Source organism: Acomys minous (genome assembly GCF_964271855.1).
Source record: "Acomys minous genome assembly, chromosome: 6".
NCBI lineage: Eukaryota > Metazoa > Chordata > Mammalia > Rodentia > Muridae > Acomys > Acomys minous.
This window is the reverse complement of record NC_140487.1, coordinates 113,919,951-113,933,236: the sequence shown is the minus strand read 5'-3', so window position 1 is coordinate 113,933,236 and position 13,286 is coordinate 113,919,951. Positions and strand designations below refer to the sequence as shown.

At 55.5% G+C, this 13,286-nt stretch overlaps 2 protein-coding genes across 17 annotated transcripts in view; both read right to left on the bottom strand.

Annotated features, from left to right (window-relative positions):
- The window catches only part of KIF17 (kinesin family member 17), a 36,979-nt gene extending 32,514 nt beyond the window's left edge, over window positions 1-4,465 (bottom strand). For all 11 annotated transcript variants that reach the window (XM_084785626.1, XM_084785629.1, XM_084785630.1 and 8 more), the window contains exon 1: window positions 3,476-4,465. In XM_084785626.1, coding sequence (XP_084641752.1) covers window positions 3,476-4,051 — 576 coding nt within the window. In that variant the 5' untranslated portion in view covers window positions 4,052-4,465. The remainder of the gene's footprint in view (window positions 1-3,475) is intronic.
- Window positions 4,466-5,280: 815 nt separating this feature from the next.
- Window positions 5,281-12,609, bottom strand: SH2D5 (SH2 domain containing 5). Of its 6 annotated transcripts, none has more exons than XM_084786849.1 (9): window positions 12,298-12,603; window positions 11,872-11,952; window positions 11,480-11,554; window positions 10,568-10,714; window positions 9,318-9,593; window positions 9,015-9,189; window positions 8,556-8,664; window positions 7,911-8,070; window positions 6,703-7,038 (listed from the first exon to the last, which is right to left on the bottom strand). In XM_084786849.1, the coding sequence occupies exons 1-9, from the start codon at window positions 12,382-12,384 to the stop codon at window positions 6,835-6,837; spliced, it is 1,314 nt and encodes a 437-aa protein (XP_084642975.1). In that variant the 5' UTR covers window positions 12,385-12,603; the 3' UTR covers window positions 6,703-6,834. The 6 variants fall into 6 exon arrangements, with proteins under 6 accessions (XP_084642971.1, XP_084642973.1, XP_084642972.1 ...); XM_084786850.1 differs by having other exon boundaries at window positions 9,342-9,593; window positions 12,298-12,601; XM_084786845.1 differs by lacking the exon at window positions 7,911-8,070 and having other exon boundaries at window positions 5,281-7,038.
- Window positions 12,610-13,286: the final 677 nt, after the last annotated feature.

Below are 13,286 nucleotides of genomic sequence, written 5' to 3'. Positions count from 1 at the left end.
AGTTCCAGGCCAGTCTGGTCTTCAGAGTGAGTTCCAAGACTACACAGAGAAACCCTATCTTGAAAAACCAAACAATCAAACAAAATGTTATGGTTTGACTCAAGTGCTCCTCACAGGTTATGTCTTGAGTGTTTGTTTCCTGCGGGGTGACACTGTTTGGGGGTCCTGCAGAATCTTCAGGAGCTGAGCTGGCAGAAGCAGGTAACTAGAGATAGGCCTTTGAAGCTTTTAGCACACTCGCCAGTTCTGGCCCATGGCCGGCCGGCTGATCTATTGTGTGAGGAGTCATTGCTGTTGTTGATACCGCCATGGCTCCTCATCCTGCTGGACTGATAACCCTGAAACAGTGAGCCACAATAAGCCTCCCCCTCCCCGCTTTTTTCAGGTATCTGGCCCACAGTGACAAAAAAGTAATACGTTTCAGTTCCTCAAGGCACCAGCCTCTTTCCTGTGCCACTTGCCGCCTATGTCTAGTGGGTGCCTAACTGGTAAGTGCAAACACAGAGCATTTCCATTGTTCCAGAATGTTCTACAGGACAGCACTGCCCTTAGGTTAAGTAGGAAACAACCTTAGGTATATTTCTGAGATGAAACAAAGATTTCAAAAGAGTCTCACACAGGAGCCAGGCAGTGGTGGCGCACACCTTTGATCCCAGCACTCAGGGAGTCAGAGGCAGGAGGATCTCTGTGAGTTTGAGGACAGCCTGGTCTACAAATCAAGTCCAGGACAGCCAAGGCTACACAGAGAAACACTGTCTTAGGGGAAAAAAAAGTCTCACACAGTAACTGATACCCTTGGCAGAGGGGCGTCCCAGCGAACAAGCACATGTGGACTAGGTCCCCAGTGTCTGCCACTTGGTCACTGTATATTGCCATCCCATTCTATCTTATTGAATTATGAAACTTATTAGTGTTTTTGTTTTGTTTTGGTTTTGGTTTTAGTTTTTCAAGACAGGGTTTCTCTGTGTAGCCTGAGCTGGCTTTGTAGACCAGGCTGGCATTGAACTCACAGAGAACAGCCTGCCTCTGCCTCCCCAAGTGCTGGGATTACAGGTGTGCCGCCACCTCACCCAGCTCTTTATTAGTGCTTTTCTTAATGAAATTGACTGTTGATATCTCCTCTCTACCCCGTACTGAAATCAAACCTAGAGTACCACACAGGCTGGGCAAGGGCTCCCACCCCTGAACTGCACCCCAAGCCGAGCAAGGGGCTGTAACCTGGTGTGCTTCTCAGCCATAATCCTCACAATAGTGGATCAGACACGCCACGTATTTCCTTCCATCAGTTAAAATGAAAATACCTGTCCTGAACTGTACCATGTCTCCCGGATGCGCCCTCCCAAATGTCCCTCCCCCCTGGGTGAGCCTTCTATGGCTGTCCCTGCCCCTTCTCAGCCTGGGCATGACAGAGGCTGTGGGTATGTGGTCCTGGGGTAGATTGGAAGTCAGGAGGCTGCTGGTTAAAAGGGTGGGGGCTGGGGAGCTGGACCAGGTAGGAGGGGATGCGAGTCAGTCAAGGGTGGGTGTGGAGAAGGAAGTTTCAGGGGGCAAGAGATGAAGGGCAGAGCCTGGACTGAAGGGATGGGGTGGGGGTGGGGTGAGGGGGGGAGAGAAAGGCAGAAAGTGGCATTTGAGGCACTAGGGCAGCATGGGATAGGACTAGAAGGGAGGAGGCTGGGCGTATGGCCCAAGCTACCTGCTAGAAAGCCCTTGGGAAGGGAGGAAGTGAGCAGACCTGTCGTGTATGCAGCCCCTGGTCTCAATGGTGCACCTGCTCCACGCTCAAGCAGCCAGGGCCTCTGATGGGAGATGGAACATGGAAACTGGACCCAGGGAACTAGGACTGTCTCTAATTTGCTCCATGACTCCTCTGGCCTCAGTCATTTCTCTGACAAGCACGACTCTTGCTCTTCTGGTAAAGATTAAACGCTTGATGCCAGTCTCTTCCCCCACAGCCTTCCAGCTCCCTGCCTGGCCTCCTGTGAGGTTCGTCTTAGACTTCCCTTTCTGTTCGCCCCTCCTTCCCTTCCAAGGTTTGCTGGCCTCCCAGGGCTGCCCTCCCACTTGCCACTGATTGCTAGCTGTTAGCTTAGCTGAACTCTGACCTTGAGCTCGATGAGGGTAAGTCTGTCTCCTTCACACACCCTCCCCATGTTTCATTTCGTGGATGGGCAAATGGATTAATGAATGGACGGAGGTCAAATCTGAGGTCTGGGGGAGTGTCCAACAGGCCTGTCACTGGGACGGACACTGCACAATCCTCAAGGTGCCAACTCTAGACAATGAGAGGCAAGGTCCTTGGACGGAGCTAGGGCTGAGAATTCCCAGGAGGCCTCTGAGTGGGTGGACCATTCTGGAGACAGAGAAGCGAAGGTGGAACAGGCTGCTTGGGAAGCATGAGCCGCAGCCACTGTGACATGCGAGCAACAGCTGGCCTTCCATTTTGATGACCGTTCAAACAAGAGGGACTGAATCAGATGACCTCTCAGATCCTTCCCTTCTAGCCTAGAAAGCGGGGTCAGCAGATGGACAACTGAGCCATCCTCAGAGCCTGGGACTGTCCCCTTGGGGGAGCTGTCCCTTGTCCCTTGTCCTCTGAGTACTGAGAGGGAACCATGCGTTTTGAGGTCTATATCCTCAGTCAGAGCCCCTTGGAAGTGGGGTCAGAGTTCAACAGGGCAGAGATGCACACTTGACCCTAGACTCTAAGGATGCATCTACTCCTGGCTCAGCACCAGGCAGGCTGTAGGCTTCAGAACACATCAACCCTCTCAACAGGCAGGAGAGGTGCAACAGCTAAAAGGGCCTGCCAGTCAAAATAGAAAGCGTCCATGTTAAATATTTTGGGAATGCTAGGTCAAAGAAGCCAAATGGGTTTCTTTGCGGCAGGGACTTCTTCGAACCTCAGATCATGGAGCAAGTTCGAAGTGACAGAGGGAGCACACGGAAATCCCACACTGTTCCTTCTTCGGAAAGAAAGACAGGTGTTTCCTCCACTACTGTCAAGAGGAGAGTGCGCTCAGAGTTTTGCTGAAATGGGAGCAAAGTTTGTAAAACCACCACCTGTCAGAGAAGAACCCTGCGTCTCTTGGGAGGGAAGGAGGCTGAGGGAAATGGCTGGAGCTTTCAGGATCCTGCAGGTCTGAAATGAAGGCAGAGGATGAGGGGCGGGGCGTGGGGGTGGGCAGCTGAAGGAGGGGGGCGGGGCGCGGGAGCTGAGGGGCCTTGGGTCTGGTGTTCTGTGGTAAACGCTGCAAAGGACGGGAGTGTGGGTCATCTGGGGCGCCCGGTCCAATGGAGGCAGGTCCCATGTGTCTACAGCTAGGACTAGCCTTCAGACTAACCTGCCCGCTATCCACCTGTGCCCGGAGCCTTCTCGCTTGGCTAGGGCGGCAGGAGCTGGGCTAACCCACTTATCCCGTCTCCACCTTTGGGGAGCCCCGAGCCTGGCCCTGCAGTCTCGGGGCGCCCTCACCTCCACCAGCGGGTAGGCGATCTCATTGTAGATCTGCTCGGTGAAGTGGTCCATGAAGTAGGCGCCATCGAAGGTGAACTGCTTAGGGGGCTCGTCGGCCGCTCCTGGGTTCTGAATGAAGCACTGGCCGCGCGCGCTGTCCACCGTCACCACCGACTGGCAGCTCAGCTCCCGCTCGCGCTGGTTCATGGGCCGGCAGCGTACCACTACCTTCACCGACTCCGAGGCCATGGCGCCCCGAGCGCCCCGGGGGCGTGGCCTGATCCAGGGGGTGGAGCCAGAGCCCGCGAGGGGCGGGGCCTGACGGCGGGGGCGGGCCCGCAGCAGGGGGCCGGGACTCCGCGCGGGGCGCGCTGGGAGCAGCAGGGGCTCGGCGGACAAGTCTCCGGGCTGGAGCCCGGGCCGCCGCCTCCCGCGCCCGGGCTCGCCCGTCCCTGAGGCCGGGCCCGGGCGGGGAACGGGGGATCCGCGCTGCAGGCGCCGCCGCACGACCTGAGCCCCAGAGCTGGGCGGGCCACGCTCGCGCTCGTGCACGCCTTCTCGGCGTTCGCCGTTGCCGGGCAACGTCCGTGACATCACAGGGCGGACCGAAGAATGGGAAGTGCGAAGGAGGCTAGCTGGCCCCCTGGGATGCTCCCAGTAGTAGGGACAGCCCTGTCCCCTTTGCTTTCTCTCTCAGGCCTCGCAGCTCCAGCTCAGAGTGGTTCAGCAGCCGAAATAAGATGGCCTGGAGCCCACGCTTGACTCCACCTCCTTCAGGGGTCAGAGACTGAGAAGGTGACAAAGACTTGTCCCCTATCCACAGCCTTCTGACAGTGCGAAGCTTCCTGATGACAGGGCCAATCTTAAGACTCCAGATTTTAAAAGACACGAAAACTGGCCCAGCAAGATGGCTCAGATAGTGAAAAGCTCTTGCTGTCAAGGCTGGCAGCCTGTATGCATTCTACTCCTGGGGCCAACGTGGTGGAAAAAAAAAATTCTTGTAAGTGGGCCCACACAGAAATAAATGTTTGTTTTTTTTTTTAACTTTAGGAGTTAGTCTTTCTTTTGGAAAGGCCACAGAGCCTAACCTCCTGGTCCAGTCTAAGCCGCCAGCCACCCAGTTGCAATGCTCCCACGAGTCCCTCTGCAGAGAAACACTAGTAGGGGAAACTAACATTAAAACACACACACACACACACACACACACACACACACACACACACACACGAGTGACTACAAATGAACTAACTTTGTGGATCATCTTTTAGAGGATTCTGTGTCAGCTGTAGGGGGTCAGGTTTTTCGCAGACCCGGGCTGTGAAAAGCACCTGCTGCTTTGCTGAGGCAGTAAGCAGGGCCAAGTTATCATAGTCTGGATTTTTAAAAATTACAAGTGTGCACGCGCTTGCATAGAAGCACAAACGTGCTCTGAATGTGGAGGTCACAGAACGACTTGCAGAAAACGGCTTCTGCCATCCACCATGTGGGATCAGGGGATGAAACTCAGGTCAGCAGGTTTGGCAAAATGCACTGAGCCATTTCACCAGTCCTCCAATCTTTTCTTAAAAGACCTCTCTATGAAGCCTCACCTGCCAATCCCTTCAGACCGTTCTGGGCCCTTGTGGCCAGGACCTCAGGCAGGCTCACCATAATCCCATACCCACTGCAGTATGTTTGGCAAACAAAAGCAAAACAGGAAAACACTGATGAAGACCTAGCTACTCAAGAAACTTCTACAACAGACTGAAGAAATGTGTTTTATTTGACTCAAGGTCCACACAGTAGAGCTGTGGTGATGATTTGAGCAAAGACAAAACTATGGCCTGACACAATCTGAACATGGGCTCCAGACTCTGCCATTTGTACCATGCAATCAATAAATGCTTTGGAAGAAATGCTAAAGGGCACAGGGAAGGCTGGTCCTGTGGGCATGTTGAACATCTTCTGGTACTATACACATTGGCAATTCACACCGTGAACACACCCTCCTGTAGAGGAGCACTGGCCTGAAGTCTAGGCTAACTAGTTACTAGGTTCCCTAAGATGTTACTCTCGGAGGTTGGACTAATGATTTGCTAATCCCTCTGCTCCCATGGGGGCCAGGCCCTACTCACGGAGTGGGCATGCCAGTGGACATGACCACGGAAGGAATACCACCCAGTCTCGATGTGGTGGTGTCTCCTGTGAAAGGGTCTCACAGCTTTCTTTCCATCCCTCCCAAGACTTGGAAGAAATGGCAATGTCCTAAGCTAAGGACTCATCCTAGTTTGGGGGCACTTGCAAGGGGGACATGCTGGAAGATGAAAGCACCAGTCCTGGCTTGCCATCTTATTCCCAGGTTTGTCTCCTCTGCTCTGTAGAAGCTGCCTCCTTCCCACGGGATCCAAAACCCAAAACCTGTGGCTTCCACTGAAACCTGTGGCATCCAAGGCACTGAACAAGGACATCCTCTTTCACCCATGCCTGCATCTCAGCATCCAAAAGAAATCTGTTTTCTTGTTTGTTCTTTTGAGACAAGGTTTCTCTGTGTAGCCCTGGCTGTCCTGGAACTTGCTCTGTAAGGTCAGGCTGGCTTCAAACTCACAGCCTCCCCTCCCGACTACTGGGATTAAAGGCATGCACCACCACTGCCTAAGAAGTCTGTTCTTTTGAGTAGATTCATATATTCTACGGGGTTGATTTAAGGAACACTTGGATTTGTCATTCACTGGTTGGGCCACTGTCTTCCTCTACAATGTGTCCCTGGACCGTCCACTGCTAAGGCCATGCCCCTCTGTGGGCATTAGTTGTAGTGTTCATTGCAAGTAGGGCTGACTTGTGGCTGAGGTGACCAGGGCCAGCCATGCCCAATGGTCAGCACTGTGTTTTGGAAATACCAGCATGAGGTGGCTTCCAAAAGTAGCCACTAAACTGACTGTGGTTTTCTCACTGCTGGCTCACTTAGGGTGACTCCAGGAAATGAGCTGAGGGTCGTACATCTACAACTCCCTAAGCATCCGGTTCCCTATGGGGAGCTCTCTGTCTGGGGTTCCCCATGCAGCAGAAGCTGCACCCACATCCATGAACTGCCGGGAAAGCCTCTGCACAAGGAGGACAGTGGGAAGCTGGCAATGGCCTAGTTACCAGAGCCCTGGCTCTAACCTGTTCGTCCTGGTATCTCAGCTGGCCCCAGGTCCCTGGGAGAGGTCCTGTTATCTCCAACTCCAACCTCAGGGCTCCTCTCCCATGGGCAAAGAAATGATGGAAGACCGATCAAGGGGCAGATTGACCTGCTTGGAGCTGGTGACCAGTGAGTGGGGTGCAAGAAAGGCAGAGTGACCGCTGCACACCAGGGGCCAAGGCAAAGCTGGGCCCACAAGGGACTGAGGGCTTGCGTCCTAGCCCAGACCTTGCAGTTCGGCCTCGGACTTGGCATGGCTGAGGGGCCGCAGAGTCCGTGGGAGCCTGCCCTCGGGACCACTGTCCTGCTCTTCATAGGTGGGGTTGAGACGGCCCATGCTGAGCGGGCAGAAGAGGCTGCGCTCCATCCCGGCGTGGCTCTCCACCAGGGCCTCCAGGCTGGGGAACTCCGTTGGTAGGTGCTAGGGAGAAGGGGTGCTTAGCTCTGGTCCCCCCATAGTTCATGCCATATACCAGTACCCCACTCCCAGCCTGGTCTCCCATCATACCCCCCATGGAAAGCAGGGGGGTAAATTCAGACAGGTAGAATGTGTGATAACCGTGGAACCAGTCACCATGCCCTCGCTCTTCCCAGCCTGGGCAGGCCTGAGGCAGTTGGCTTGGAAGTACAGGTGCCATGAAAAAGCCTTGCCAGCCCAGTCCTGGAAACCAGCGACTCAGAGGCTGTGTGGGTTTGGATCAGCTCTCCTCGAGGTAACCTCTGAAAGACACTTCTAGAGAGAGAACCTCAACAGCCATCAAGAACAGAAGTGAAGGCTGGTGTGGTGGCATCTTTAATCCCAGCACTCAGGAGGCAGAGGCAAGCCAATCTTGGAGTTTCAGACCAGCCTGGTCTACAGAGTGAGTTCCAGGATTGCCAGGGCTACACAGATGAACCCTGTCTCAAAAACCAAACAAACAAAACAACAAAAACCAAAAAGAACAGAAGTAGAGCTAGCAGGGCCAACGAGACAGGAGTGGGTGGGGCCAAAGAGCACCCAGTGGGGGAAACAGAAGGTGAGGTGGGTTCAGGAGCTCAAAGATAGTTAAAGTGCAGAGTAAGAACTAGAGTGATGGCTCAGAGGTTAAGAGCATTGGCTGCTCTTCCAAAGGTCCTGAGTTCAATTCCCAGCAACCACACAGTGGCTGACAACCATCTATAATGAGATAGGGTGCCCTCTTCTGGCCTGCAGGCACAACACTGTATATATAATAAATAAATAAATCTTAAAAAGAAGTCCAAGAAATGAAAGCAGCAGCAGGAAAGCCCGTATGCTAACCCCACAGTCTTTACCTCTAGGCAATACCGGCCCAGGTGGTTCCTGAAGACCTGGTGAGGCACCACACCACACTGGGTCCGTACAGACAGGTTCCACTGGCCACTGGTACCTGGCTCTGGCCACAGCAGGAAGGCCCCATGCACATCTCTCCGCAGTAGGGCTAGAGCACAGGGCCTAGGGGAGAGAGCCAAGGTTAAGGCCACCAGCCTCTCCCTAGACTCAGACTGTTGTCCTGGTCAGGCCTGAACATATGCCCTCAGAAGTTCTGAACCAGAGTGGCTACTCAGTGGACATTAGCTGCAGGAACTCATGGCCTCTGGGGACCTGACTTGCTGACTTCAAGGCCCTGGTCAGGAGAGGTCTGAGGAACCTCAGGAAGACAGGCAGTGACATGCCAGAGCCCGGAGGGTTTCATCTGTGTCTCCTACCAGCTTCTTTCCCTGGCCCTGTTTTATATTCTGGAAAACTGAGGTTCAGGAGGAGAAGTCCATGACCTGAGGTCACCTGGGCTGGGAGCACCACATACTTACCAGTTAACGTCCACGTACACTCTGCCTGTGCTGCCGATGCACCCTGCGCACCGGTGTCAAGGAGCCGACCTCACGTTTTTAAACCCAACCTAAGGGCTTGAACTTTGGGCCGGGGCAGAACTCCCTTACCTGGAGAGGCCAGCGAAGGCCCAGATGTTCTCTGTCAGGCTACCCTCACTCTCCACCAGGCACGAGGTGCCACCAGGGCCTCGGGGCCATGCCTCCCATGCAGCTGGAACTATGAAGACCACAGATCTCAAAGGAAGCATAGCAGAACCTCCCCCAGCCAGACCTACCCCTCCCTGCCTCACACCCCTGTCCTGTAGTTTGTCCCCCCACCACGCCCCTTCCTTAGCCCAACGGCCACATATATGGTCCCTTAGCAGAAATCCTCCAGTCCCCAGCTAAAAGCCCATACACAACTGCTTAATCACCCGCACAGGCCTTCAAGCCTGATGCACCCTTCACATGCACAGGCGGCCATGGGAGGAGGGTGGTACAAGAGCATGAGGTCACAGCCTCAAAAACCAACATGGACGCACGGCCCTCCCTCCCCCCCACCCCCCCCAGCCTCCTCCTCCAACTCACAGGCCTCCCGGGCTGACAGCTGCAGCTGTGTCTCATAGGTGCAGCCTCGGTAGGCTCCAGAGCGGATCACCTTGCTGCGGATGGCTTTCTTGCGCACCAGCGTGGGAGAGCAGTAGGGATTTCCCAGGCGAGTGTGACGGGTGCCCCCACGGCCCTCTGACTCCGGCAGCTCCTTCTAGGGCACCAAGAGAGGCCCATGGGCAGGCAGATTCAGACCTGTCTGTTTGAGGCCAGGTGAACCTGGCAAGAAGCCCACCCCTCCACCATACCCCTCAGCCCTTGACCCTTTTCCCCCCCATCCACCTCCTGACTGGGGGCATTGTGTACCCCACTACTGTCCAGTAGCCCTTCTGCAGGAAGCCGTCGGAAGGAGACCAGGGCGTGGACGTTCTCGGACAGCTGATCCCGGCTGAAGGGCTCTCGCACCAGGGCAGGGGGTGCCCCAGGGCTACAGAGCGGCTTCGGGGACATGTCCTCCACAGGCCCCGGGCAGGGCTCAGGCTGTGCCCTCTCCTCAGGGTGCTGCAAGAGGTAAGCAAGCTGGAAGGAGCGGCAGAGCAGCAGGTGTAGGATATGGACCTAGGACAAGAGGGGTGGGTTCAGCACGCAGCATGAGCCTCCTGGGAGGTGCCCTGGGTTCCAGCTTACTTTCCAGGGCTGCAAATGGCCCCTTAACTTCAGGTGCTGTCCCCAGGTGCTATTCCCAAACTTCCTGGGAAAACTAATTAGCCCTCAAAATCTCACCCCACGCAGCCTCTGTTACCAGCTTCCTCTAGTCACTTTACTACTAAACTACTCTGTGGCAAGCATCACGTTAGGAGCAGAGAGCACCACCCTGTGCCCACTGATGTCTACACCATCCTCCCAGTGCTCAGACCTGCCACACCACCAGCTGGAGTAGCTAAGAGCCTTGGCCCTGGATCTGCCCTGGACCTCAGGGCAGAACATGTGCACTTGCTTCCCTGTCCGTGCCTTCCCACAACCCCTCTGAGGAGTTAGTGAGACTGGGCCCTGAAGACTCACAGCACTTGTGTGGGGCCTGAACACGGACCCCACCACTCAACATAATCCAGACCCTGCATGTTGGAGCCATCAGTTTCAGCTGCCTGTCACCCAGGATCCACACCCAGAGGTTGAGACCAAACGCCGGAACTCACTAAATGACTGCGGGCCACAGTCATTCACGTGACCACACCAGCCTTGACCTCTAGTATACCTTGCCTATGACCTACCCCATCCACTACACAGGTCTAGACAGGGCCACCTAGGGACTCAGCTCAAAACCTGGACCCAGCCCCTGCTGTTAAAGGACTCAAGTGTCTGTCAAGTCACAGGTGGGCTGGGCTTTGAAGGGTGATGGGAAGTAGCCCGGAAGAGGGCAGGCAGGCACTCTACAACAGAGAAGAGTCCTTGCTAGTTTTGCCCCCAGCCAGGGAATGTCAAAGGTGATGACTTGCTACACACAGTCCTAGGAGAAAAGAGCCAAAAGCCAGTGTGAAGGCATGGATTCACCCCTGCCACTTGAGGACAACAAAGGTCTGGGTCACAGGTACCTCTCCAGGCTGGCTCCCCACAAAAAGGTGGCAGAAGAGCTTGGTGGCTGGGCTGCGTGGGTTCCGGGCAACAAAAGCAAACTGACAGGCGGCTGGGCACCAGGTGGCATAGAGGATGCGCTTCAGGGCATGGGCCATCAGGAGCACCTGTGAGGTGTGGCAGTGACAGCAGGCCTCAGACACTCACCTGTGTGGCAGTGGCCTGAGGGTCCCTAGCATGTCTGGCAGAGGCCACCCACCTCCTGTGGTGAAGAGACCCTTCCTTCTTCCCCCAAGGCCTGCCAAGCCCCGGCCCTCAGCGTTCACAGCCCTGGGCCTGCTGCAGACAGGTAGGTCAGAAGGGCCACCCCAAGTTATAGAACTGAGAGACAGAACAGTGACCCAGTGATCTCTGGCTGGAACCACACAGAGTGGCAGCAGGCCCTGGGGTTATACACCTGGTCTCTGGGGTAGGATGCTGGGACTTCAAATCCCAGCTCTGCCACTCGCTTTCCATGTGTTTAACAGTCCCCCACAGCACAACCATGCCCAGCCCTCGGCCTTATATAAGAAGCCTGCAGCTGTGGGTTGCCCCATTGGGCCGGGCAGTCAACGAGCAGCCATATTGGTTGTGCAATATGCAGTCAGGGAGGGACAGGTAAGCATGCAAGAACCTCCCTACCATCTCTAGCTCATGGCTGTCCACAGCCACTGGCCAATGCTGGGCACTGGAAAATCTCATGGAGTGGATGTCCCTCCGTTCCCGCCCCCCCCCCCATTAGCTTAGGACAGGAGGTGGCCTCTAGAGAAGATTCTGCAGGGCCAGGTAAGCAACTGTTGTCTGAGCTTGTCCTAGGGGGCCATGGTGTAAACTGCAGGCAGCCCACACCCCATCTGTTCCTCACTACCGGAGCCCCTCCTACCCCCTCCTACCTCGCCCTCCCCACTGTAGATCTTGAGACCCTGAAGACTGAATTTCAGGATGACAGCCCGGCGTCGGGGACAGTCCTGAGGGGAAGAAAGTTGGCAAAGGCAGATGTCACTTCTCAGGCCTGGCCCTGTGTAGTCCTGCCACAGAGCTCCTCGTCAAGGTTTCTCAGTCAGGTCTGACAGAGGCCTGGGTGGCAGATCCCCAGGTATGCTATGACAAGTGGGGCATGCGTCCCCAGGCATCTAGGAAGATTACTTTAGCCTGAAAGTCACCGGGTCACCTCTCAGAAGACGCTGCCGACCCCTCCCCCCTGGGCCTCATGTACCCTCAGAGTTCCACCCAAGGTTAATATTCATGGTGCCCAACCTTGAGCCATGTTCCCCAAGCTCCTCACCTGCAGGGCCCACAGCTGCTGCTGTACAAGGCACACGCTCTCCTGAGTGTCCAAGTCCTCCACGGGAAAGGATCCCACGTACTAGTTGGTGGTGATGGGGGAGAAGTGAGACAAGGAAGTAAGGCCCATAATGACAACGCACACAAAACTCCACCCTGGAGGCAAGCTGTGGGCAGTGACCAAGCACTGTCCTTGGAGGCCAGTGTTCTTTGCTCAAGTTCTAAGCAGGTGACCCTGGTCAGGTCACATGGGCCTCATCCTCTGGCCTATACAGACATTCAGGTACACATATCCACTCCAAAGCAGATGGAGTCAGGTCCCTGGGCTCCAGGTGTCCCCCTCCCCCCCCCCGCCCCGCCCAACCCCAGGGAGCAGCCACCCCGCAGCAACTACCTTCCAGAACATACAAGACGGGCACCCACCCACCTGGGAAAACTTGGCAATGCACCTGGGCCGGTAAGGTGCAGGCCCACAGTCGGAGGCCCTGCGGGCCCTGGCCCCAGCCCTCTGCATGGTTCCCAGCGCGCCCAGCTTCAAGCTCCACGGAAGAAGGCTACAAAGAGCAGAGGAGAGGTTGGATTTCAGGCAGTTGGCTGAAGGCTCCCTGTCAGGGGCTCGCTCACTCACTCATTCAGCCGACCAACAAATGCACTACGTGCCCATCAATGTCCTGCGCGCATGCACGACAGAGACAAAAGATATATTCTGCCTGCTCCTGAGCAGCAGCATCCTTGGGGAGCAAGGTGGGAAACTAGTAAGTCTTAAACAGGTGAGACAGGTAGCAAAATGGAGAGGCGCAACAGGTGGCGCTGGGGGCTCATGATGTTTGGAAGCTGCACTGGGGAGGAGGGGGTGTGGGGGAGGGGCGGAAGTAGGATGGCTCAAGGCTCGCGGGCCACTGAGCTGGAGCTGGGCTCTCTGTGGTGGGGGAAGCTGGTAGAAATTTGCATCCAGCTCTTAGTGCCCAGAGGGAAGTGGGCACCTGTAGCTCTAGCTTCTTAGGAAGCCGGGGCAGGAGGGCCAGAATTTTTTGAATCCAGGAGTCCAGGGCTAGTCTGGACAATTCAAGACCCCCCCCTCTCCCCAACTCAAGAGAGAAAAAAAGGTCTCATAGGGAAAACAGGACAATCTGGGAGGAGTCCACTGAAGAGCAGAAGGGAGCCACAGAAAAAGGTGAGCTGAGGCCTGAGGTAGTCTGCCAAAGCAGCAGGCTGCATATGACTCAAGATCAGCCTTAAGAAGGAGACTTTAGGGCTAGAGAGATGGCTCAGAGGTTAAACTGCACTGTCTGTTCTTCCAAAGGTCCCGAGTTCAATTCCCAGCAACCACATGGTGGCTCACAACCATCTATAATGAGGTCTGGTGCCCTCTTCTGGTGTGCAGGCACATATAGGGGCAGAACGCTGTACAAATAA